The 25,375-nt window shown below is 54.3% G+C and overlaps 1 protein-coding gene across 2 annotated transcripts in view; it reads right to left on the bottom strand.

Annotated features, from left to right (window-relative positions):
- Positions 1–2,507: 2,507 nt before the first annotated feature.
- MAN1C1 (mannosidase alpha class 1C member 1) overlaps positions 2,508–25,375 on the bottom strand; it is a 131,895-nt gene continuing 109,027 nt past the window's right edge. Inside the window, exons 6-12 of one of the 2 annotated variants that reach the window (XM_068539193.1) lie at positions 22,164–22,290; positions 19,061–19,154; positions 13,962–14,077; positions 8,191–8,410; positions 5,491–5,663; positions 4,242–4,357; positions 2,508–3,267 (exon numbers count right to left, since the gene is read on the bottom strand). In XM_068539193.1, coding sequence (XP_068395294.1) covers positions 3,147–3,267; positions 4,242–4,357; positions 5,491–5,663; positions 8,191–8,410; positions 13,962–14,077; positions 19,061–19,154; positions 22,164–22,290 — 967 coding nt within the window. In that variant the 3' untranslated portion in view covers positions 2,508–3,146. Of the gene's footprint in view, positions 3,268–4,241; positions 4,358–5,490; positions 5,664–7,070; positions 7,226–8,190; positions 8,411–13,961; positions 14,078–19,060; positions 19,155–22,163; positions 22,291–25,375 lie in introns of those variants that run through there. The other variant, XM_068539194.1, reaches the window with a different exon arrangement.

The raw sequence follows: 25,375 nt of genomic DNA, 5'->3' as shown, positions 1-25,375 counted from the left end.
CAGGTGAAAAAGGTGCTTCCATGTGCAGCAAGGGCAAAGACGAGGCTTAAAATGAGACTGGCAGCACGCTGGCCTCCCCACCCCACCCCGGCTGGGGATGGAGGGGTCTGCTTTGGGAATGGTTCCTGAGTTTCGATTCCTCCTTCAGTGAGGATGACTCATCCCTTAATTCCTCTCTCCTCTCAGTCTACCTTGGGTCTTACTTATTTTTATCCCCGGAATGGAGTTAAGTTACCAAAAGGATGATATTTCTCCACCTGCAAGGGCTTTCCTGGAGGATGAATTTTAAAATATTCATTTTTACAGCTTGCTCCCAGCGATAACGCAGAAGACAAGAATGCTGTGGGGAGGAGCCGGGACAGCGACATAGGCCCAGCGGGGAAGCCTGGGGTCTTGGGGAACTGCTAAGTGGCTCTGCCCTGGAGAGACATTCCAGGAACTGACTCCAAGGAGTTGGACCGGGGAAAATGGGACGGGTCCAGTGTGCTTTCATAACTCTCTTATAATGCTGAAAAAATTTAAAGTCACGCCTGAGAACAGTCCTGCTGTTTTTGCTCTGCCAGCAGGCAGGTCTGTTATTTTGGTAGCAAGCCTCATTTTTTTCTCCAGGGAACAGCCTTTTGCCCATTACATGGGGTCTCGGTGGGCCTGTCAGTCAAGATGCCTCACCCTCCCTTTGGCTGGAGGCACGTGACCCAGGCCAGACCATTTGGAAGCTCACGTCCTTGAAAAGAGACACAGTAGCATCTGGAGCGAACATCTGGATTCACCCGTCCTGGTGGTGGTGCCTGGGGAGGCTGCCTCCTGGTTCTTGCAAACTGGATCCGTGGCCAAATCAAATCCTCTTCCTAGTCTTTCTTGATGTCTAGCTGTTCACTCTCCTGAGATTCCATGAGCCACTCCAAGGCATTTTAATTCTTTGTTTTTTTTTTTTTTTTTTTTTGCTTAAGTTAGAGTTGGTTTCTATTATTTGTAGCTAAGAATCCAAACTGACACAAACCCAAATGCCCAACAATTGGGGCTCAGATCCAGAAAGTGTGATACAGCCATGATGGAATACTACACAACCAGGTACAGCAATGAGATAAATGTATGTTGACGTGGAAAGATGTTCATAATATAGCATTTGGTGCAGAGCAGATTATAACAAAACAGGATGCCACAGTATGACACCATGTTTGCAAAATATACTCTGTACCTTCATAGAAAAAGATCTAGAAGAAAATGTAACAGTGTTTATTCTGGAGGGTAGGAAAGTGAATGATTTTTCTTTCAGCTTATTATAAAGATAAGCTTTCTAAACTTTCTATAATATCTGTGTAATCAATTTTTTGTTTTGCTTTTTAAAAAATGGGCCCAAGCAGGTCACTGGAGCCACACCATCTTGGTGCCTGTCAAGAGTGAAGTGATTTTCTGGGTTCAGGCAGCAACTTATTTACCAAATGCCCGGGCTCCTGCTATAGCCACAGCTTCCCTGTAGCTCTAACTACTGCTTAAGAACATGCCGGAAGCATCTGAGTCTCCAGAACAAGGAAGCAGCACTTCCCACAGCTCCAGGGCGCCAGCGGCATCCCACTTATGAGAACCTTGCGAGGTGGAGGGTCTGCTCTCTGCCTGATGGAAAAGAGCGGCTCAGAGAGACAGGTGACCTGCCCTGGTTCCCACAGTGAGGGTTTAAAGCCAGGTCACCTGGCCCAGGGCCCCAGCACCCCAGGGGCTGCTCAAGTTCACTAACAGCCAAAATGAAGTGGCTGAGCCTGGGGAAGGACTCGGGATCGTCCTGTGAACTCAGCTGTGTGGACACGCTGCAAAGGGGTGAGGGTGAGGGAGGGGAAGCTCTCTCCTCAGTGTTGGGGCCTGACCTCCTTGCCCTGCAGAATGGCCTCCTCCCAGGGGTGACGGTCAGGAGCAGAGTGGATCTGTGGGATAGTCTTACCTTCCAGGTCTCAGCTTGAAGGTCATCTGCTCAGAGAGGCTCTCCTTGACCCTCTAAGGTAGGTCCAGACGTTAGTGCCTCAGCCTGCTTGTCTCCTTTGGAGCACTTCATGTAACTTGCAGTCATTCTCCTTCACGGTCTGTGTGTCCCTGCTTGGCTGTATGCTCCCTGAGGGCGGGGCTTATGACTGTCCCGCTCACAGCTGCGTCCCCATGTCCGGTCCCCTGCAGGCACTCACCAAGTACCTGCTGAATGATGGAATAGATGAACCCTGGACTGGGGTGGTGAGCAAACCCTAGGGGTTTCACCTCTGCCTTTACTGGCTGTGGGACCTCAGGCAAGTTGCTGCTCCTCTCTGGGCCTCTTCCAAGCGTTGATGTAAGTATAAATATCCAACTTCATTTAAAGGGTTGCCCTCACCCTTCCTGAATATATTAGGACCAATTCAAGGGAAGGTAATAGAAGTTGGCATCTTTATACCTTAAATCAACTGCTGCTTGATTATTCCTTCTGATGATAGCATTGCAATGGTTTCCCCAGGAGTCACTGATGTGCGATGAACCCAACTGTATTTCTTATTCAATAAACTCCTTTATTGTAACTTTACAGATTTTTCCATTACAATAATGAAAACAGCACTAGTGATTCGTAACACTTAGGCCCAAATCAAAGGGGAGCCCCTCCTCAAATTATAAGGTAAATGACACATCGTTGAACATATAGTATACGTTGGGCAAAAGGAATTCAAAATATAGAAAATGGGGTCAAGATTTTGTGTGTGTGTGTGCACTTTAAGGTTTAGTTTATTGGCATGACACCATTTTTGAAAGCACGTGATTTTGAAAACTATATTTAAAATCTGTGAGAAAACACAACTGTAGAGAAAAGGCAAAATCAAGCAAAAACCAAAAAAACCTCCAAAACGAAAGGAAGTGAATCAAATACACGAGGCTGCAATGCAAACCTCCGGTGCTTTGGCCCTGGAATGGCAAGTGAGCAGGTTTCACAGAAATTCTCCGTGGAAAGGAACGTCTGGGCCCGGTGTGCCATCGCTGTGTCTCCGAGTCCTGTCTCCTCACAGAGGAAAAGAAGTTGCTCGTCCAACACATCTGCCGGGCCCGCCAGGCAGGGGCCCACATCTCCAATCCGTTTGAGAACAGCCCCAGATCCCGCAGAGGTGGGCCCAGAGCGGCAGGGCGACGGGTGGGAGTCAGGCCCCGCCCCTGCCGGAGCCGTCCGAGTGGCTCACGGGGAGCGGGTGGGCCTCCGTGTTGAACACCCAGTCTTCCAGGGAGAGCATGTCATCTTCAGAGAACAGAAGATAGAGATACCTGTGCCCCGGCAGGGAGGGGAGCCAGACACAGGCTGTCAGCGCTCTGGGGAAGGGGGCACCCACTGGGAAGGAATCTCAGGGGCCTCTGTGACAGGCCTGTGCCCAAGGGCGCAGGGAGGTCGGAGACCCCAAATGTGCCCGGAGGCCTCGTCCCCGGGAGGAGCTGTGGACGCGGAGGGGAGCACTGAGCTTTAGGTCACACAGAGCCGGTTAATCCTGGCTCTGCCCCAGCCCCCGCTCTGTACCTCCCCCCGCAGCCAGCTTCCCTCAGGTGCTTTCCCCACCTGGCCCTCTTAGGACCCCGTATGGCCTAGATTCTCTTTTTTTTTGCAGGGAGGCCTGAGGGATACCCCAGGACTCGGCCTGCTTCCTTGTGTACCAGGAGACTCGACACTCAAGTAGATGTCCGGGCGCTAAAACGCACAGGGAGTCGTGACTCCAGAACTGCAGGTTTCCAAGCCATGGGGATTTTTAATGGAAGGAACAGACCATCCAATCCATCCTAAAGAGCTAAAGCACAAGGGGACTGCTTTAGGGAACAGCGAGGAAACGAGGAGGCCAACTTTCGCCCCAAGAAAGGAGGGGAACAGCGCAGCAGCAGAACTGCAGCAGTGACCGGGATTGACACCATCATGGTTATTATTCTGCCCATTTCACAGAAGGGCACAGTTTCAGAGAACTTAAGTAACTTGAGGAGACAGGTTAAAGAAGTTAACTTCTCACATAGCTAATGCTTAGGGGGGTGGAGTCCAGCCCAGCCTCACTCTACATGGAGAAACTGGCCTGGCCCAAGGCCCGCCCCTGGATCCCAAGCCTCCATCCCTCTTGGGCCCCCCTCCTGGGACAGCAGAACTTGACTGACGGTGAAGGAAGGGACTGCTGCCCCTCCCCCTCCCCTCTGCCCCCTCCCCCTTCCCTAAGAAAAGCCCGAGTTGCCCTCTGGGAAGAACACCGGCCGAGCCCCCAACTCACTTCAGTGTCTCCGCTAGAAAGAAAGTCTGCTGCTTGTTGTCGTGGTCGGGAACCTTACTGTATACGTCTTGGATCCCAGAGAACCCGGCTTCCGTCCGACAGTATTTCTCCAAGGCCTGAAGGAAAGGAAGGCAGCCTTGGTGTGGGGAGAGGAGAGGCCCCCCTCAAGATTCACGCCTGCCCAGCTCTCGAACAGGCAGGCCCTCCCACCCCTTGGCTGGGGACCCCAGCATTGGTGGGAGCAGCAGGCCGAATTCCTGCCATCACCACGCTCCCTGGGCCCACGCGGAGAACTTAGTCCCTGCCCGGCCTGAGCGCTTCACCTGGTGTGAACTTAGAGGAAGGTTCTCTGCCTCTCGGGGAACTAGACTGACCTGACAGACTCACCCACAGTGGTGGACAGAGGTCAGGGAAGGGGCTGGGATTTGGGGACTGGACTCGGCACGCCCCAGGGATTCCCTGTAGAGATGTAGTCCCTGGGCCAGAGGCTGTGCCTGCCTTTTGTACAGAAATGCAAGTTTTACCCACTGAGGGTCTGTGGGTGGGGCCCAGGAGCACAAAACACTTGGCTTTCATAGGTCAAGAACCAGGGTCTTCAGGAAAGCAGGGGGACTCTGGCCAATGAAGCATGTCAGGGAGCCTGAGCAGGGCCCACGCCCCAGCTGAGCATGTGCTCTGGGAGTGTGGCTCTCCCCACCAAGTCTGCGCCTCCAAGAGCAGTGGGCCCAGGGGAGAACAGCAGAGAAGGCTTGGCATCCATCCAAGAACCTTCTGGAATCCCCACCCCTGCCTTTGATACCTGCCCCAAAGGAGGAAGGGGATTGGGGGAGCAGAGCCCAGAGAGGGGGCTGCCCAGGGCTGGGCCAGCTTCGGGGAGAGGAGGGAGGTAGGTGAGCTGGCAGCCCGTTCCTGTTTGAGAGGAGAAATCTAAAGTCACCTGTCCAGGCTTCAGCGTCAGAGAGCAGTGACCACGCGTGTGCTGGGCCACCTCTGACTGCTGCCCTGCGTTCGCCCCTCTCAGTTTGCTGACATTATTGGGCACTCAGAACACTCTTCACAAGTTCCTGGCCTGCTCCTGCCCGGCCGGGGACTCTTGGCTCTGCAACCAAACCTTGACCCTTTTTGCACTCTCAACTTTAGCCAGATGCCAGCCTGGCTTGCCCCTCCTCTTGGGTTTGGACCCTGACTGTGAATTCTCAAGGGCACCTGCCACCAGTTCACCACCCTCCCCCTGCGCCCCGCCACTCACCATCACCACTTCCCAGCCCCACTCCCTGTAGATGGGGTCGTGGGTCTGCCGCCACAGGTACATGTAACTCTCCACCACCTCGGGCCGCAGGATGTAGTAGCTCTCGCTCGTCTGCGTGGCCACGGCCTCTCTGCCTGAGTTAAACCAGAAGGCTTCGGGCCCCAGTTTGGTATCTGCAGGAATGACCAACCGGGGGGGCCTGGGTCAGACCTCCCACCTCCTGCTCTTCAGGATCCCAGTGCCCCAGGAGAGACGGAAGTGGCGTGGTAGCCCTGGCCGGGGCCGGCTGGTGATGGGCTGGCATGGGCTGGCCAAAGCAACACCCTTAGGCTTCGAAACTTTTGCAGTTTAGACCCTGAGAATCCAAATGAACTTCCCAGCAGTCCGGGGAGACAAAAGTTTGGGTGGTGCTCCTCAACTGTGTATTTTGAGACATTAGCCTGCAGGATGTTACCCAGTGCTCAGCCAAGAAAGGGTTGTAGGTTTAAGCACATCTGGGGAACAGTGGGTTAAACAAAGTGAAAGCCTCCTGTCTACAGGACTTACCAGACCCTTTAATTTGCTAATATGCAATGATGCTTCTCCACAGACCCCCTTTCTCTGGGAACTGCTTTTGACACTTCCCAGAACCAGCCTTCCAGAGCTGACAGTTTGGGAGACTGCTGAGGTGGAGATGAGGGAAGATTTGCCCAGAAGGCACACATTCAGGCAGAGGGAGCTGAATAAAGAAGGCCTGATGAGGTCTGGGTTTTGTTGTCATTGTTTGGCTTTGGTCAGTTTGTTGCTGTTCCTGTTTTCTGGATGACCACCATTATAACCACCACTGCAACCACCATTTATGAGTTCAAGGGCTGTGCTGGGTGCTTTACATACATTTATTTCAATCCTTAAAAAATGCTGTTTTGGTAAGGCAGGTACTATTATCTGCTTCTCGTGCATATGGAAACTGAGGATCAGAGAGGCTATGTAATTTGTCCAAGGTAACACAGCAAGTTGTGGCCGAGCTGGGATGTGACCCTGGATCTGTCTGATGCCCTTTCCCCAGGCTGTCCTCTCTCTCTTTCTCCCCTGGGTCTGACTCTCTAGGGCCAAAATTTAGGGTACGTGGGTCAGATCATCCTCCCTTTAATGCCTGCATATCCTGTCAGGTCAGCGGAGGGCCCAGCTCTGGTCCTAATGTGGGCCCCCCACCTCCCACTAGGGCTCAGGACCCCAAGAGGCCCTGGGCTGCTTTTTCTCAGAGACAGATTGGAGCTTTGCAGGACATGCTACTCATTCATGGAGGGCTTCATGGAAGAGGAATTAGGCAGATCCTGGCTCCTCTGAGCCTCTCAGATGGCACAGCTGCTCTTGGCCATCAGAACACAGCCGTTTCGCCAAGCTGCTAATGGGGTGAGGGCAAGAGCGACTGCTGCAGCTATCCATGGACGAGCCGGGCTGGTTGTAACAACGTGCTCTATTAAGCGGACTGTCTTTTATGGTCTGGGCTGATTGTTCCCGACCAATAGCAAGCTTCTTATTATTCCCGAGATTTCCTATTTGTTTATGGTGCTGGCAGAGATAGCTCTTTGAAGGGAATTGAAGACCAGTTTTAAGGACCCACTGCGAATTGCTGGCTTCCTGAAAACAGCTCCAGGAGCGCTGGATTCCACTGGCGCACTCACAGACATGTTTTCGGTGGACTGCTAACACACGTCTCCCATGCTGCTGGCTGAAGGCGTGGGCCAAGTACTTCCTGTGGGGCCCAGGAGACCTGTGTTATTGTTCCCATTGAACAGATGAGAAAACAGAGGCCACCAGCTGCTGAGCGGCAGAGTGGCACTTGAGCCAGGATCTTTTACTGCAGATCTTAGGTCCTCTCCTCCAACCAAGGCTGGGTTTACAACTCAGAGTGGTGGGCCCCTTCTGGGGTCACGGGGGGCCCGGGGCTTTTTCTGAGGGGCGTTGTTTAGAAAGGCAGCACAGAAGGTGGGGCTGGGCATCAGGAGACCTGGGTTCTAGCCCCGGCTTAGCTACTCATACACCGTGTGGCTTTGGCTAAGCCAGTTCCCCGCTCTGGGCTGACTCAGTTTCCCCGCGTGTAAAATGAGGAGCTGGGTTCACATTCTCTCATGTGGTTTCTGAGTCTACTGTTTGACAGTTCTGCGGTGAGTGCTGGCAGGGGTGGTGCAGAAGCTCTCAAGCTTTCCGGGGGTCTTGGATCAGAGGGTGATTATGGGGTGGTGCCAGGAGGTGGTGAGACCCTCTGAATGGGAGGGTTCCAGGGAGGAAAGGCAGAGGTACGTTTACGGGTAGGGGCGCAGGGAGAAGGAATTTGCTAAAGGCTCAGGAAGCCAATGTTTCTGCCTCAGGGGCTGGAGGACCCTCTGCTCTGAGCCCCTCACATGGGAACATGGCCGGGTCATCTCTGAGCCTCAGTTTCCTCATCTGTGTTGTGAGGGTCAGCGATGATGTATGTCAAGTGCTGAACGACACCCGGCACACACAAAGTGCTAACACAGCACCGTGTTCCCTTTAACTGAGGGCACAATCTCTGTGCGTGGATAGCACACCCCTCATTCAAATTCCGGGTAACCTCCAAGGTGAGGCTTCCCTAAGTCCATGTGTTCCCTTCACTCGCTGCCACTCTCCTGGTCTTTCCAGTTCTTCCCAGTGTCTAGCCTCAGTCTTTCCTGCTGCCCCTTCCCCTTGCAGGGTTACCTGAGCGGGCGTACGATTCGTGGCACGTCTTGGTGATCTGGGCTGCGAGCTCTCGGTAGTGGGCCCTCTTTTCTTCCTTGGCATCCTCAGCGCCGAGGGCGATCATGCCCCCGGAGAAACAGGCCAGGTGCCCCATCTTGTGGTCCAGAATCCCCCCTCGCCACTCAGCAATGTAGGTCAGCCCCCCCGGAGAGACATTCAGCAAGTGGGTCTCTATTGCCTGGGAGCAAGGTGGGAATTGGGCAGGGAGGAAGGGCATGGGAGGGTACAGAGAAGGGAAGGGAGAGGATGGAAAATGAACATTTTGGAGACGGCAGCAAGTGCAGCTCTGTCGAGCCCTCCATCCCAGACAAAGGAGGCCTGCTGACCTTGGCTGGGGGCGGTCCCTGATGGGGTTGGTGGGAGGTTCTGCCACTCACCCAGCTGAGGCCTGGTGCTTGCTGGGGGGCTTGGACACAAGGCAGCTCCCCAGGGCCAGTCTCTTACACAGACTTTTAAAACTTCTACATTCAAAATATTTTTGGAAAAAAAATCTTTAAAAATTATTATCAATCTCCACTATATCCTCTGTTAGGGAATCTTAACCTGAAGCCCAGTTGGCCTGTGGATGGGCTGGAGGGGGTCCAGAATGCCCCTAAAATTGTATGTGACACTTTAGGGCATTTTCATGGGAAGAGGGTCGGTAATATTTGATCAGATTCTCAAAAAGGACCACAGACAGTAACAGCTGCCCTCTACAGGCCCTTATCACAGGCTTCCTCATTTAATGCTCACAAAAGGCAGGCACATGGGCTGTAGTGCCCTCTCTAGACACAGGGGTTGAGTGGCGTGTCCCAGGTCACCCACCACACCACGATCAGGACAAGGACCCCCAGGTGCCCAAGCCCGGCTCCTTCCATTACCCAATGGCTGCTCCTTTTGGTGGCAAGGGGCTTTCAGAGCCCTCCCCTGGTCCCCCAAGAGGTGATCCTGTTGGGAGAGACTCCCAGGATGTTGCGGGGTGTAGGTGTCAGGCCATCGTGCCCCTGACTGCCTGCCGTTAGTCCCTTGGGAGCCCTGGAGACTGAGGTGATGGTGGCAGCCACCCACACAGCTGCAAGGCTGGACTCGATGGGTCCTAGTCCAGGGCGGAGCCTCTGGGGCCCTGGCCAGGCCTCTGCCTCCACTCTTGCCCTCCCATCTATTCTCTGGGGCGGGCGGTGGGGTGCACTCTGTATGTAGTGGACGTGACTGTGTCTTGGGCCTGTTTAATGCCCTCCCATGGTTTCCAAGTGCCCTCAGACGAAAGTCCAGCGGGGCCTCCGAGACTCCCTGATCTACACCCTGAGGTTTAACCTGATGCCACGGACATGGCTCCCGGGTGTAGACTCTGGTTCTAACCCCACCTCCACCAGTTCCGAGCTGTGTGACATTGCTCAGGTTCTATGTTCTCTCTGTGCCTCAATTTCCTCATGTATAATATGGGGATGAGAGCATGAACCACTTCACAGGGTTGTGAGGATTCAACAGGATGTGTCTGCAGAGCTTAGCATGTTTCTTCACACAGAGAGGCCTCAATAAGTGCTGGCTATTATGATTCCTCTCCAGTCTGCCCCCGCCCCCGTCCCCGCTCCAGCCACGCCGGTGGGCCTCATTTCATTCCTGTGCCCCCCTCCCCCAGTGAACATTTCGCGAGCGCCTCTCGGTGCCAGCACTGTGCTCCGTGCAGGGAATACAGCCCTGAAGACGGGTCTGGACCTGGACTCAGGGAGCTCACCCATGGGCACAGAGACGTCCCAACAAAAGCAAATACACCCAAGAATCCCAATTTGTGATCAACATTCTGAATGAAACAAATTAAGGGGATGAGGCAGAAAAAGGCTCGGGGAGGGGGTCCTACTTTGTGGAGTGAGGCCAGAGAAGGTTTCTGCGCTGGTGACCTCCACGAAGACCTTTTCTTCCTGCCTCGGGGCTTTGTTGCAACCACTGCTTCTCCCCCAAGCTCCCATTCCAGCTCTGCTACCTCTAGCTCTGCGTTTGGGCCCCTCCAGGATGCCTCTTCCTTAGTGAGAATACCCCAGAGTCTAAACCACTGTGGCCCCATTGTGCTACTACCCTGTTATCTTTCTACGAGGTGCTATTCCCACGTGTGTGCGCCTATTTGTATACATTTCTGTGGAACGTCTGCCTTTCTCCCAGGACTCTGAGTGCCAGGTGACGGCAGAAGCCACCACTACCATCCTCCAGCCAGTGCCTGGCATGTGGCAGGTGCTCAAACAACATTCGTTCCTCGATCTGTCTTGTCCTTTGCCCTCTGCTGTAAGGCCCAGGCTGGTGGGCTGCCTGCAGGACCCTCACTGAGCAGCAGATGGGGAAGCTTTGATGAAGCGACTGGAGCGCCAGGGCACCTGCTCCCCGTGGGGAGGAGCACTGAGGCAGCCTGGAGAGCTGCCGTGTCCGGGCCAGGCCCTGGCTCCTGGGCAGAGCTGGGTCCACAGCAGCTGCTCTGCGTCGCTAAGGGTGCTGGTGCGGGAGGGGTGGCAGGGCTAGTCCCGGGCACAGAAACCTGGTTCAGTTATCACTGCCAGCACTGGGGAGAGGACGCAGACATCCGGGGAGATCCCAGGAAGCTTCACACTGTAGCTGGAAATCTGTACCTTCAAGACTGTCTCCCACTGGTTATTTTTATTTGGGGTTAACCCCAAGCTAAGTAATTGTGCTAAAGAGGAAATGATAGGCCAGTCTCTCTTTGAGGATATAATTTAGACAAGCAAATGCAAAGGTAAAAAATAAAAACCCCAAGCCTTTCTAAAACCCTCAGCAAAACACAAGACAGCACAGTCGGGCAACCGACTGGTAAAAAGGCTAAAATCATAGCAAGAGACATAGTAAAGAGCTGAGTTTAAATCCCAGCTCTGCACTTTGAGAGTTGGGTGACTTTGGGCAAGTTACTTCCCTTTGCTGAAGACTCCCTTTCCTCATCTGTAAAATGGGAATAATAATTCCTGGGATGGTTATGAAGCTACTCAAAGATGCTGGCTAAGCGCCTGGCACTGACGGTTCCTTCCTCTACCTCCTGGAGGGCACCCCATCTGCGCACTTCTGAGAGGGCCTTCAGGCCAGCCAGGCTCCCCTGCAATTCGGCAGCTGGTGAGTAAAGGCTGGGGCCCTGGATCCGGAGTCAGCGAGACCCGTGTTTGCGTCCTGGCTCTGCCATGTTGCTGGGTGACCTTGGGCCTTTCCGAGCCTCAGTTTCATCATCTGTAAGAAGGGGCTAAATAAGGCCAGGCACCCAGTGCACCTGCCTGGAGGAGGCCGCAGGGACGGAAGCTCCCTGTTCTTCTTGCTGCCCCTCCTCTGAGACCCCGGGGTGTGCCCAGCTGATCTGTCTGAAGCCCTCACACCCACCCTAGCTGGATACTGGTCTAACCCACATACTGGAGCCCCCAGGGCAGCTTTCAAGGCTATTGCCTGGGCCCCAGCCCAGAGGTTCTGATGTCACCTTGTTGGGGTGCAGCCTGGGCATTGGGGTTTTACAGCTCCCCAGGTGATTTTTAACATGCCAACAAGGCTGACAACCACCAGAACGTTCTTCAAAGCCCCAAACTCGCCAGAGGCCCAGCCTTTACCCAGGGTCAGAGACACTGCAGGCTCTTCACTGGGGAGATCAAATGTGGGAGCAAAGCTGAGTTCTAGCCTGTTCAATCAAGTACTTCTATAAAACTCCCCGTTTGCTTAAATAATTTATGGCCGTTTCTTTCCTTGAAGTCTCGACTACAGTGTGCCCTGAGGTCTGGGATCTGGGCTGCTCGTGAACTTTATGTTTACTCTGCAAGGAAGGCAGAAAGGGCAGAAAGGGCCTCTCCAGGCAGCACACCTGGCCACCGCTGAACCTGACCCCTAATCCTTGACAGGAGCCGCAGGCTGCAGTGGAAGCTCAGCTCAGAAGCCTGGAGTGGACGGGGCTGAGCCAGACTGAGCTGGGACCGGAGTCCTGGGACCTGCTTCATGACTCAGGTCTTGGTGCCAGGGAGCTGGGCAGGGAAAACTCATCACTGAGCCCACAGTTTAAAGGATCCACGACTCTGGAGGCCTGTTCCAATGTGCTTCCTTTAAGGACTACCATTCCTGGCCGGATTCATGTGATCAGAGTGTAGCTAGATATCATTCATCCATCCAGTCTGCTGCCCACACCCATCCATCCACCCATATCTACCCACCTATCCACCCATATCCACCTACCCATCCATCCTTCCACCCACCCAGCCATCCATTCAATCATCCATCTGTCCACCCACCCACTCATCTTTCCTTCCCCTCTCCCTCCCTCCCTCCCTTCCTTCCTGCCTTCCCCTCATCCATTTATTTGTTCACAAAATAGTGATTGTATGCCTCCCAGGTACCAAGCACTGTTTTGGGGGTGAAGTATACAGCGAATGAGTAGACAAGATCCTTGCTCTAGACAGCTCAGGAAGATAGACAATATAACAAGTAAACAAATACACACATGTGATCATTTTAGATGCTGATAAAGGTGAAGATGACTAATAATAATAAGCCTCAGGTATGTGAGAGAGAGAGAAGCTGGGGAAGGCTAATTCAGTGGCATTTGAGTTGACCAATAAGCAGGACCCAGCCACCTGGATGATATTCCAGGTAGAAGGGACAGCAGGTACAAAAGCCCTGAGGTGGGAACGAGTCTGGTGTATCTGAGGAAGGTTGGGGACGAGAGCTCAGAGGGCAAAGGGGAGAGAGTTCAGAGTGACTGGCAGTCCCAGATCAGGGACTGTGGGCAAAGGTGAGGAGTCTGGTTTATTCGAGCCGAGCGCTAAGGGAGTCATGAGCGGAGGGACATGCATTTACAGCTATTCTGGCTGCTGTGGAAGAACTGACTTAGAGTGGGGAGGGGTGGAGCAAGGAATCCAGTTAGCTTAGACCACGGTGGCAGCAGAATAGATCCAACCTGCTCAACGTACTTGATGAGGAAACTGAGGCCCGGAGCCTGCCCAGTGCCTTTTCTTTAGTTGGTCTCAAAGGTATCTATCGATGGGGCTGCTGGGATTCCTTAATCCCCTTCCCAAGATCCCAGGCTAACCGACTCCCCCTCTGTCCTACAGTCTCCGCCTCTTTGGAGGGACCCATCCGAGCTTAGCATCCCTGTTCACTCCATGCCCTGTGGACAGACCAGCAGAGCTGAGGGACAGTGGGGAGAACCTGGCAGCTGGCTTTGGAGACCTGGCTCTAGCTCCAGCTCTGCCAGTTCTGCGCTGTGTGGCTTTGAGCAAGTGCCTTCCCCTCTCTGGGCCTTGGTTTCCATCCACATAAAGAGAAGGAAGAGAAGCGGATACTCCACTGAGGGAGGCCCCTCCCAGCTGGGATGTGCTAAGTATGTCACCTCTGGTTCCACAGGAAGATGGCCGAGGGTCTTGTTTTGGCAACCTCACTTGGGGGCTCCTAGTCTGGCTGTGTTCTGGGCTCTGACACATCAACAGAAACACAGACGCTATGGTTTCTGAATCAGACTGCCTGCTGCTTCCTGTGAGACCTCGGACAAATGACTTCACCTCCTTGAGCTTGGGTTTTGCATTTGTGACATGAGGATGCTCACACGGCCCTGATGTCAAGGTGTTTGAGAGTCAAGCAACAGGCTGGGGAGGGGACTGTCTTGTCCTCCCTCTGGCCAGCTCACCGGAGGGGTGGGGTGGGGAGCAAGCCCCCCGGCTCTCAGGGACCCGCGTGGGAACTGGTGGCGAGTGACTGACCACTCATGAAGAATCAGGCGCCTGTCTTACCTCCAAGGCTTCGTAGTACATATCTTTAGCCTCCATATCTGTCTTGGCCGACATCAGCCAGGATTTGATCAAATATTCGTAAAAACTGTCCCCGAGTCCTCCAACCGAGACATGGTCTGTGAGGGGAGAGAGGACAGGAGCATTACCTCCACCTGCCGAGAACGCCGCGACTCGGTGGGGAGTGAGCATTTAATCCGCAGCCTCGGAGCCCCCAACAGAATGGGGGCTGGGAGGAAGGCATGGCCTGCGACCGGGGGAACCAGAGCCAGCTTGAGCACCATTGTCCCTCATGGAAATGCAGGGGCTCCTTCGGCTGCTATAAGTTATGTCATCATGTTGCTTTTGCAGGTGGAGGACGGGGCTGGGCCTCTGGTTATTAACTGTAAATGAGTTGCATTTCTTGAAAAAGATAATCTGGTGGCAGGGAGTTCAGAGATTTTTATTACCCGGTGACAAACATGGTAATTAATGCTGGGCAGGTTCATAAAAGGCCACGGAAAGGAGCAATGAGGGGCTTAATTTAGTTGGTCAGAGCACAAAGCTGTTCTGGGAAAGCCGAGTTTAAATTTAGCAAATTGGGATATATGGGGTTCAAAGGAGCAGAGAGAAGGAAAACCGGGTTTGAGGACCCCTCCGTCCGCCCTGGTGGAGCAGGAACTCCAGGTGTGGCTGAACGGGCAGGTGTCTCCACCCAGGGCTACCCCAGGAGAGGGATGGCTGACAGAGGAGCACTTAATTACAGAAGCAAGACACGGCAATGCTTCACTCACAATTAACAACAGGGAAACATAAAGGCATTTAACAGATAAAACAAGGAGAAAACTGCGGTTCCCTGTTAAGCAGCAAGACAGTGAAGAAGGGAAGGGGGTGGATGAAGGCGGGGTGGGGGGAATGGGAAGAGGATTTTCAGCTCCTCTGGAGAAAGAGGGGTTAGAAAAAGAGAGGGGAGGGAAAGTAGGTGGGGGGAGAGAGAAAGAAATAGGGAATACAGCAACAGCTACCCTTTATCGAGGGTCTACTGTGGGCCGGGAGCTTTACTGTATCATTTTTAACAATCTTCCCAAGAACCCTGTAAGGTAAGCACTACGAACCCCATTTCCCAGATGGGAAAACTGAGAGTGAGCCTAAATAGCTCGGCCAAAGCCACCGAGCTGGTAGAGCTCTCACTTTCTGCAGCTTTACACAGTTAACCAGAGAATGAAAACAAAGACGCAGAGAGAAAGAAAGGGCAAGTGTGAAGAGGGAGGGTCAGATCAAAAATCGGAGGGTCAGACAACTGGGAACCAGGAAAGAGGGCTGACAGGAGGCCCCCACAGTAAACAGGGGCCCCCTCCAGCCCCCTCCGTAAACAAACCCTGGCCCAGCAAGGGTTCAGGAACGGAAGAAGCACTTGTGAAAATGGGAACAGACCAGGTAAAGCCTGAGGCTTAGGGAGGCGTGGGAGGGGGCCAGCGTGGGCTGGACTTTGTTACCTGAAAAGACGGAAACAGCACGGCGTCCCCCTTGCCCCTGTTCCCAGGGGGAGGACACAGCTGGGCAAGCCCAGAGGGAGGGCAGGGCTGTGCCAGGCCCGGCATGTGGATGGCGTGTCCACGGCCGGGGCACGAGGTCTGTGCAAGGCAGGGGTGGGGAGGCCGGAAGTCAGACCGGGTCAGCCTGCACAGAAGGGGCCCCCGCTCACGGCCCTCAGCTGGGGGCACGGGCACCTCCACGCTCGTCTCCTGGGCTTGCCTCCTCTCACGGTTCCTCCGCCACCCCAAACACTGCTAGCCCCCTGCCCACTCTGTCTCACTTGTGATGACCCCTCTGCCAGGAATACCCTGCCCCACCTTGTCGGGCTGACGCCCCCTCACTGCTTCATCTCAGCTCGGAAGGGCTTCCCTCCGTGTCCCCATAACACTGAGGTCCCCGCAGGGTGACTGTGAGGAGTGAGGGAAATAAGGCACCTGCACCCTCTGGCCCAGCGCCCTCCTGCGGGAAGTGTTTGGTGCAGCCGTCCCACCTTTGCTAGGTGCAAGCCTTGCCCTCGGCTGCTCCCAGCGCTGTGTCATCGGTACCTGTTCGTGGGTCTACCTCCCCTGCTAGGCTGTGGGCTGTGTGGGGAGGGACCCTGTATGACTCGCATCTATGCCCAATACCTGTGTGGCACACTCCAGATGCCCAGTAAGCCCTGAATGAGAGAAAGGCAGGCAGGTGGGGGCTGTGCTCGGAAGAGCCTTGAATGTCAAAGCCAAAGAGACTGGACTTCACCATGTGATTGCAGAGTGTGTGAGGGACAAGGTCAAGGGCTTCACCTGGCGGGTGTGCGCGGGAGAGGGGAGCCAGGTCAGCAGGAGTTCCACGGGTGTTTGAGATAGGACACCCTCTTGGGGATATGTGTATAGTCTCCTGGGGCCTCAGCTGCAGTGCACAGGTGGGGTGTCTTCCCCGCACCGAGGGGCGCGTGGGGAGAAGTGCAGGAGTGGGAATTAGAGACGTGGATCCACCATTAGCTCAGGGCAAGCCAGACGTCCCTGGGCCTATCTCCTGATCTGTAAACTGTAGAAGGGAGAGTTGGTGTGCGTGAGCAGAGATGGGTTCTGCTGCTTCCTGATCGTGTCAACAACGCTCCCATCACACTTGGCAGCAGGAGGCAGCCACCCTATACGCCTGGGAATTGCCGGCGGGAAAGTAGCATGAAGCTGGGGGAGGTGGCCGGGCTGGAGCTGGCGGGCAGCTCACACTCCCACGGCCACGGGAGAGAACCTGGACTTGCCACTTCCCTCCCACTGAGGAAAGTGTGGGATTCAGGCAGTGCACAAGGAGGACAAGCCACCCCAGGGGCCAGGCCAAAGGGCTGGCAGCTCTTCGAGCTCTCAGCGGCTCTGCTAGGACTGGTCTCTTCTGTGCTTGGTGCCAGCAGGAGCCTGCTGGACCTATCCTGGCTGTGAAGTCCTAGCGGCAGGAGGGTCTTAGCCTCCCCTGCTACCCTGAAGCTCAGCTTCAGGCAGGAGTGGGGAGCAGGCAAGAGCAGAGGTCTGGGACTGGGATGCAGCCCTAATTAGCCCTTTGTCTCTTTAAGCTGCAATTTCTCTGGTTGCAAATGGGCTATGCAGAGGATTCAAGGAGAGAAAAGAATGTGAACTTAGCTTATGCAAGTTGGAATGTTATCATTTGCTGGAAAATTACACAATCATCAAAAAACAAGAACAAAAACAAAAAAAACTAAAAAGACAAAAACAGACCAAAACACCCAACGAAAACCACAGGAAACCTGGGATGACCCCAGGCGCCAAAGCCAGGGGAGGAGGAAAGCAGGCACCCCGATGATCAGGGCTTTCTTTATAACCTTCCCTCTGAAATTTGGCAGGCCTTGGATTCATATTTTATTAATATGAGACAGTTTTCCATATGTGACTGACTCTGCCAAGCCTTGCGACCCCAGGTGCAGCCTGAAAAGAAAATTATGCTTCTCAGCGGGGCAGGGGAAGAGGCGGGTGGCTCCCCTGCAATTTGCCAAGGTAGCTGTTCAGGCTGGGAAGCCACACCCCTCTCCTTCTTTTTATGGGTTTTGCTGCATTGTCCTGGAGCAGCTAAGGCGGGCAGATGCTTAGTTTATCTCTTTACCCAGTCAGGCCTTGCAATTAAAGGCAGTAACGGTTATTGAACTCTCTCTTTCCATGGCCATAATCTGTAATTCAAACCTTCATTTTCTCCGGGCACTTTTGAATTTGGCAGTGTGTTTTGGTTAAAAATACTTTGCATTTCTATAAGTGGTTTTTGCAGGAGGCTCCTTGGGAGTGAGGTCATCACCAAGGAAAATTCTGGGGTCGAATTTTCTGGGTCTCCTGGATGTGGGTCATGGAGGCTCTGGGATGGAAGAACAGGCCTCTGCAGTTTCCTCACAATATCCCTGCTGGCTGGCCAGCTGGCCCTCCAGGCCCTGCTTGCATACTTTTGGTGATGGGCGCTCATGACCTTTTGGGACAACCCACGTCATCTTTGGAAGATGAACTGAGGTCTGTTTCCTGCAGCTTCTGACCATTGCTCCCACGCCCCTCCACGGTGCACAAAGAACACATCTCCGGCTCTTCTCCTATTTTGCAGGAGAGGAAACCAAAGCTCAAAGGGATGAAGTGAATTCCCCGCAGGCATGCAGTAATTAGACTCAGGTCTACTTTGTCGCTGAGCCCTTGCTAATGCCATAACAATTGGGGCTGGAGGCAGGGAAAGGGAGAGGGGTCCTTGTTTGGGTAGAGGCAGTGGAGGTAGGGGCTCTGGGCAAGTCTTGGGAAGCCCCCAGAGGCAGGGCCCATGGAACCTGCTGCCCCCAATTTGTGCTGACTGTGATCACAGGACCAGGGCCTTGGTCAGAAGGGCAAGGCAGAGCGGTGCTTCTCGATAGGGGTGCAATCCTGGGAGCTGGAAGACTTTAACACTCCCCTGCCTGAGAGAGCTTCAAATCCCATTGTTTCAGTGGGTGGAGCTGGGGGCTGTGAATGAGGCTCCACAGGTGACCCACAACTGTCTGGCGGGGGGGGTGGGGGGGGGGAAGCCTCTGAACATAAACAGCAGGAAATCCTAGGGCCAATTCTAACAGGTTTAAGATACCAGTGATGAATTCATGATTTTTATATTGCTGTATAGTTAGGATCTGCTTAAACATTTTTTAAGAAATTAAAGTTGGAGGTAGGGAACCAGATGAAAGGGGCTGGGAGAGGATGCATGGCCTTCCTTAGAGCCGCTTTTAGAGTAAACTTCTAACGGGAGCACCCCTGCAAGTTTGGGGGAGGATGAAGGGGGCTTCGGTGGGCACTGTAAGAGACGGAAGTCTGGAGACAGCTAGCATGCGGGGGATGCACAGGGCAGGGCCTCAGGAGCCAGCAGCCATCACGTCCGTCACTACGGCGATGGCAACAGAAATGAACACTCCCCACAATGCCCTGAGGGTGGAGGAGGGTGGCAGGAGGGTGGTATCCAGGAGCCCCGAGCTAATGCCTTGCTGGTACGTGGCTCCAATAAGTGCATCGCTCCTCACTCGGCCGGGTGCCTCGCCCCGCCAGGCCGGGAAGCTGGGCAGGAATCCGCTGGAGGAGGGGCAGCGGCGCCCCTGTACTCACGTTGCATCCAGTTCCCGCTCACCGGGCTGAGGAAGTTGGGGTAGAGGCCGAAGGGTTTGTCAATATCCCTAAGGACCTTTCGGATGTTCCTGACCTGCCAAGAGATGGACACCAGGCACGTCTTCATTTTCTCCAAGAAGCCAGCCGAGTCCCAGCCCACTGAGGACTGAGGCAGCTGGTTCGGGTCCAGAGAGGAAACCATTCCGACGAGGCAGGGAGAGCTGCGTAACTAGCAGCCGGCTCCAACCCGGAGGTGTGAGTCGGTCCTGCCCCTGTGTTCAAGAGTGGGGTGCGGCCACAGTGGGGCCTGACCCTCCACCTCTGCACTGACTGCTCTGCCCGGGGCCCTGCCAGTTTCCCCTCCCCCACCTCACCCCTTCCTCATTGCGTGTGGATTTTGGGGACGGGTCTTTTTAGGAGGGCGCTCGTATAAGTGACAGTAGCTCATTTGTAAGTGCTAGACAAAACTGTCTTTTTAATAGGTCAGAAACGGTTATGTTGGCAATTTCATACGGTTCAGCTTGGTAATACGTTATCAGATACTGTGGGAACCGTTCCAGAGGGGAGGCCTGGGCCCCTCAACATCCCTGTGCCCTAAAAGGCATCTCGGGGTTTTAGTAAAAACAACTACAACGCTACAACGCTGTCAACGTTTCTCAGTTGCTGCGAGCCAGACCCATTAGATACATTATCTCCAACCCTCATAACAACCTACACAGTATTATTATCTCAGTCTAACAGACGAGAAACCCGGATCTCAGAGAGCGTAAGTCACTTGCCCATGGTCACGGGGTTTGTAAGTGGCAGAGCCAGGACGTGAGTCAGGCCTCTCTGACCACAGGGAGCAGCCCCGGCTCCAACATGGATCAGGGCAGGGACCATGCAGCAACGTGTAGCGGAGGCCACACCCGCTGGATCAGGAGGCTGGATCTGCAACCTTTGGGGCTACAAAGGGCACAATGCGGGATTCAGGAAGGCCTGATCCATCAGGGTCTGCTGTCTGGCGGTACATGAAATCCTCCCAGTACAGACTCTGCAGGACAGAAAGGCCCTCGGGGATGGAGCTGTAGCATGCGTGCAGATTTATCTATAAGGTAAGGAGCAGGGAAAGCAGCCTTTTAGCTGTCAGACCTTTCTTTCTGGGGGACGGCACTTTGCTTTGCCACATCAGATCTCATATCCATTTATGTTAACGGAGCCCATTATGGGGGACAGGAATGTGCTTGTACCGGAGCTATTCTCGACTGTCCTGGTGGTGAGCAGTGAAACGGGCTAAATTAGCTCCCCCGGAGGGTGCGGGCGCTTCTAGAATTTGGGCCAATTTGTTGACTGCCTATAATCGCCTCTGTGGGAGGCATGACTGGCGGATGAAAGTAGCTGGAGAATGTAAATGTAAAGAGACGCAGAGAGACAATGAGGTGGATGGACCCTTGAGAAAAATCCAGAAGCCTGCTGAACTGATCTGGTCTTGAAGAGCATGGGTTTCAGAGCCAGAATGTCCTGGGTTTGAGTCTCAGCTTTATCACTTACCACCTGGATGACCCAGGACAAGTGATTTAACCGCTCTGAGTTCTCAGTTTCCTCCTCTGTAAAATGGGGATGACAGAAGACACACCTCATAGGGTTGGTGGGAAAATCAGAGCTACTATACGGTACCCAGCACATCGTAGGTGCTCAGGCAGTGGTATCTCCAGACTAGCAGGAACTAGAGCAAGCTGCTCGTCTCACTCCGCTCTGAGCTGGCCATGGTGTTCCTAGAGGGGTCTGGCTCAAGAGCAGTGGAAATAGGGAGGCTGGGGGCAGGGAGGGCCTGGAGGCAGGAAAAAAGACCAGAGGAGAAGACCCATCGGAAGTGGGATTGAATTTATTCCATGAGCTCTTGAGGTAGGGTATCCCAGGGAGGCAGAGTCCTCTCAATATAAGGAAAAGCTTCTGACGGGAGGTCTGACAACATGAGGGGCTGTTTGAGGCTGGTAGTGAGCCCTAGTGCAGAGGAAGCAATCAAGGGGTTGAAAGCTCTTCTCTGAGCTTCTCAAGAAAGTTCGGGTGGATTCCCACACTGAGCAAGCAGTGGTCCTAAACCTGACATCAAAAAGCACATGGGTGCTTATTTAAAATGCAGACTCCTGGGCCTGGGGCGACACTCAGAAATCCGCTTCTTCACCAGCATGCTAGATGATGCTTTGGGGCTGGTTGGCTGACAAAAGACTGAGAGCCACTGGGTAGAGGTGTGACTCTGTGACCTCCCAGCTCCCTTGGCATTCCAAGAGACTAACATCTGGGGGGAAGAGAAGGCTTTGGGAGTGGGGGTCTCCTTCTTCCTGGAGGGCAGGGCTTCATCTCCCTACAGGGGCAGGACTCAGGAAGGGACAAGCACCATCTGAGGGTGGGGTATGTCCACTTCCCTTCCTTGGGTTGAGGGTTAGACCTACGGAGACACTTCCAGACAGGAGGACTGCCAAGGGCTGTGACACTGAGGAACCGCTCCTTCTGGAGGGCTTCACAGGGCGGGCAGGGATGGGCAGCTGTCAGGATGGACGAAGGCCTGGGTGCTAGCTCTCTGAACCCCTTGTGGCCTTCGCCAGCCTGGTAACGATGAGAAGGAACAGACGTGAGCCTCTGCTGTGGAGTGAAATTGCTTTGCCGGCCTGCTGACAGCATGAGCTAGACGGGCATCTGGAAGGGGAAAGGCAGGCAGATCTCACACGAAGAAGTTAAATGTCTCTGGAAAGGGGACTTTTGTGCCGGGTGGCCAATTCCTGCCAACGCAAACTGGTGCCTGGATTTCCGTTGTTGCACTTTCTCCAGATTTCACACGTGTGTGGTTGCCAGCGAGCGCACATGTACCAGGGAAAACCTTCTCGCTGGCAGCTATGTCTCTGCCGTGCCCTCTGTAGAATGCTGCTGACTCCCTGCAACTCACCTTCCCTGGCGCCTGGCATTGGGTACGATTAGGCAACTATTTGCTATGCTGGCAGTGGCTGGAGGCCTTTGGGCTCCCCACACACCCTCCAGCTGGCCCGTGGTCCATTTCCCTGTCACAGGCCGAGTGCCCACCCTTCGCTCTCCGTGTGGAGAAGAGGGAGCAGGGGAGAAGACTTGCCTTTTCTGCGAAGACCTGGTTGCCAGAGAGCTGGGTGAGGTGTAGGAACTCCAAGTGCAGGGACCCAAACTCCGCCAGGATGCTGCTACTCCCTGCCATGGCCCAGCCCCAGCTCCTGTTGGAGCCGCTGAAAGACAGAAGCAGCCACGGTCACCCGCTGCCAGCAGGGCTGGCTCCTCTGCTCCGCTGGGGAGCACCTACTGTGTGCCAGGCACTGGACTAGGAGCGTCGCCACGCAATCCCAGTTAATCCTCCCTGGGGGTCGGTACTATTCACAGCCCCATTTAGCTGATGTGGACACTGAGGTTGGTGAGAAACTTGCCGAAGGTCACCCAGGCCTGTCTGACAGGCAATATTCTTTGTTTCTGTGGTCAAGCAGCTTCTGCAAGACGTGTAGGCTCCAGAAGAATATTAGCAGAGCTGCCTTGGTGGCCAAGACCTGGCACACACGTGATGCTAAATTTGCAGGTGATACCGATAATGCTGTCAGGGGCCACAAAGACCCCCCACCTACACACGGAACACTCTATTTCTATCCACTTGTCAATGGCTCATAATCATTGTTGCTGCTTGTGGAGGGTAAACGGTGCGTGGCTGGGGTCTGAAGGGCGCAGATGAAGAGCAGGGATCCCGTCTGGCCCCTTGCCTCCCCCCTCAGCCAGTACTGCTCATGGACACACAGTGGCCCCCGCCTGGAACTCCGTGGAACCCACACCTGAAGGGTGGGTGGCCCTGCTAAGACCACACACCTGGGGCTGCTGGACCCTGGGAAGCCCGAGGTTAGGAATGAAAGCAGCAGGGGCTCCCAGAGCAAATGTCTCCTCACTCGCCGGGCACGTACATGTCTCACGAACACCTTAGATGGGTCACCAGCATGACCCTGCGACCCCGCCAGAGAAGGCTGTCAACTAACCACTTCCTCCCTTTCCTTGAAAGTACTGGGTACTTTCAAGGAGGAAGAGCGCAGGGGCAGGGCCTCGGGTAATCCTCCCATCTGCCCCTTTCACAGATGAGGAAAACAAGGCACAGGACAGTGAAATCACTGCCCGAGATCACACAGTAAATGGAATAGTGGGGACCCAAGGCTGGTCTGACGCCAGAGCTTGCCCCAATCACTGTGCAGCTGCCGGCCTGTCGTCTCATTACATGATAAGAGGCCAGGACGCTGCCTTTCCAGGAGCTGTCCCTTAAAATCTCCCTGGGACCTGCAGCCAGGAGGCACAGGTTCAAGTCTGTTAGCAGCGAGGTCTTGGGCAAACCATTTCTTCCCATGTACCTTAGTTTCTGCATCCTCAGACTGAGTAAGGATAATGCGTCCCAGTCTCCGCTCCTAGGGCTTTGCGGGGATTGAGAGAGAAGAGGAAGATGCAGAATGGGGGTGGCCTTGGGTAAGCTGCTTCCTCTCCCTGATCTGAGTCCTCATGTGTATCATGATGCTCTTTCCTGTGGGACATTTAGGACAACCAGGGAGACAAGGGTCAACCTCCCTCTGCAGGGAGGTTGCGGGGGACAGTGGGTAGGCACAGAGCGGGGTGGAGTGAGTGCCCCCTATCTGTAGGGCCTCCAAGGTGCAGTCAGTGTGTGGCAGGCTGGGGGGTTGGCTCTGCCGGGGCCTCTGGAAGCCCCTCTGCCTCCTTGCTGTGGTAGCTCTGGCTCCCTGGGAACTGGCCTCTGTCATCCCTCTGTCTCCCAGGGACAGGAACTAGGAAGGCAGGCGTGGGTCTGGGAGGTCACAGTTTGCCAGCTGAGAGGCACCGCTTTCTTTATCTGGGGTGGGCTGGGGCTCCCCTAAGGCTGCTCTTCTCCTCTCTGATGTGGTTTCAGGAAAGTCAGGAAACTCCTCCAGCTTCCAGAAACAGACGGAATTGAGTTTTAGGATCTCCTGGAGCAGGTGATCTCAGTAAACATACCTGCTTCCTTAGGTATTTTCCTGACTTGGGGGCAGGTGGGGAGGGATGGGTTGCACAGAGAGGGGAAACTTGGCTCCTAGATAGTAAATAAAACAGCTTCCAGGTGCAGGCACTGGGGCAGGCGTTTGCATCATGACTTCATTTAAAGCCCACAAGGCAAAGCATCATTAAACCTTGAGGAAATAGGCTCAGAAAGGGAAGTGATTTGCCTTCAGAAGCTCAGAGCTGGTAAGTGGTGGAGGCAGGATTCAAACCTCAGAGGGCACTTCCCTAAGGGGTCCCCCAGATGGCCCCATATCCACCTCGAGGGAGGGGGAAGCTGACCCCTCTCTGTCCCTCTTCCCCCCACGCCAAGAGACCTCTCTCTCCAGCCTGTGATCTCAGTGGGAGCTGCAGGTACCCACAGAGGGCTTCCTGAATAATTGATGCTTCCTGCCCTCGCAGAGAAATTCAAGGTAAAAAAACACCCCCCCAGCCACCAGCCATCTTTTGTTCTCATTTTCTCCCACAGGAGCCTCTCCCTCCTCTCTCCTCCCTCTCAATGCTCATCCTCCCAAGTGGGCCTCCTGTGGTCGAGCCACCCTGGGCAGAGGCGGGCAGTGGGCCAGGCACCTTCTCCTCTCCTGCCTGGCTTCAAATGCTGGCTCCCCCAGTTCCCAGCTTAGGAGACCTCAGGCGGGTCAGTGAGTTCTTCTAGACCCCAGTCTCCTCATCTGTTAAATGACAGTACCCACACCTCATAGAGCCATTGTGAGGTATAAATTATGCACGTGATGACTGCCATTGCTACCATTATGTAATTATGCACATCTACATTATGTGTTGTTTGTTAGAGTCAAGTTCCTAATATGTGCCAGGCAGCAGCGGTATCTTATTTTACCTTCACATCCAACTTCAGAGGTAGATACCAAGATTCTTATTTCATAGGTTAGGATACTCAGACTCAGAGAGGGGGAGACACTTTTCCAAGGTCACACAGTAAGTGACAGTGCTGGTAGAGCTGATATCAAATCCAAATCCTAGGTACTTTGTGCCCCAAATGCATCTGTTCTGGGCAGCATCCAGAGACCAGGAGGTCTTCTGATCGGCCTCATGAGGCAACGGGCTGATAGAAGCTCTGCCCTCTGCTCCCCTCCTTGCCTTTTAAGTCTCCAAGCGGACTCTCCCCTGGTGGGAGGGGCTGCTCCACAATGCCCCTCCCCAACCTGGTGGAAGCTTCTACATGTGTGTGCCTGTGTGTGCACACGTGTGTATGGTGAAATCGTTAACTCTGGAGCCAGACAGACCAGGATTCTAACTTTG

The sequence above is a fragment of the Eschrichtius robustus genome, chromosome 3 (genome assembly GCF_028021215.1).
Source record: "Eschrichtius robustus isolate mEscRob2 chromosome 3, mEscRob2.pri, whole genome shotgun sequence".
In the NCBI taxonomy this organism is placed as follows: domain Eukaryota; kingdom Metazoa; phylum Chordata; class Mammalia; order Artiodactyla; family Eschrichtiidae; genus Eschrichtius; species Eschrichtius robustus.
This window is presented reverse-complemented; position numbering and strand designations above follow the sequence as displayed.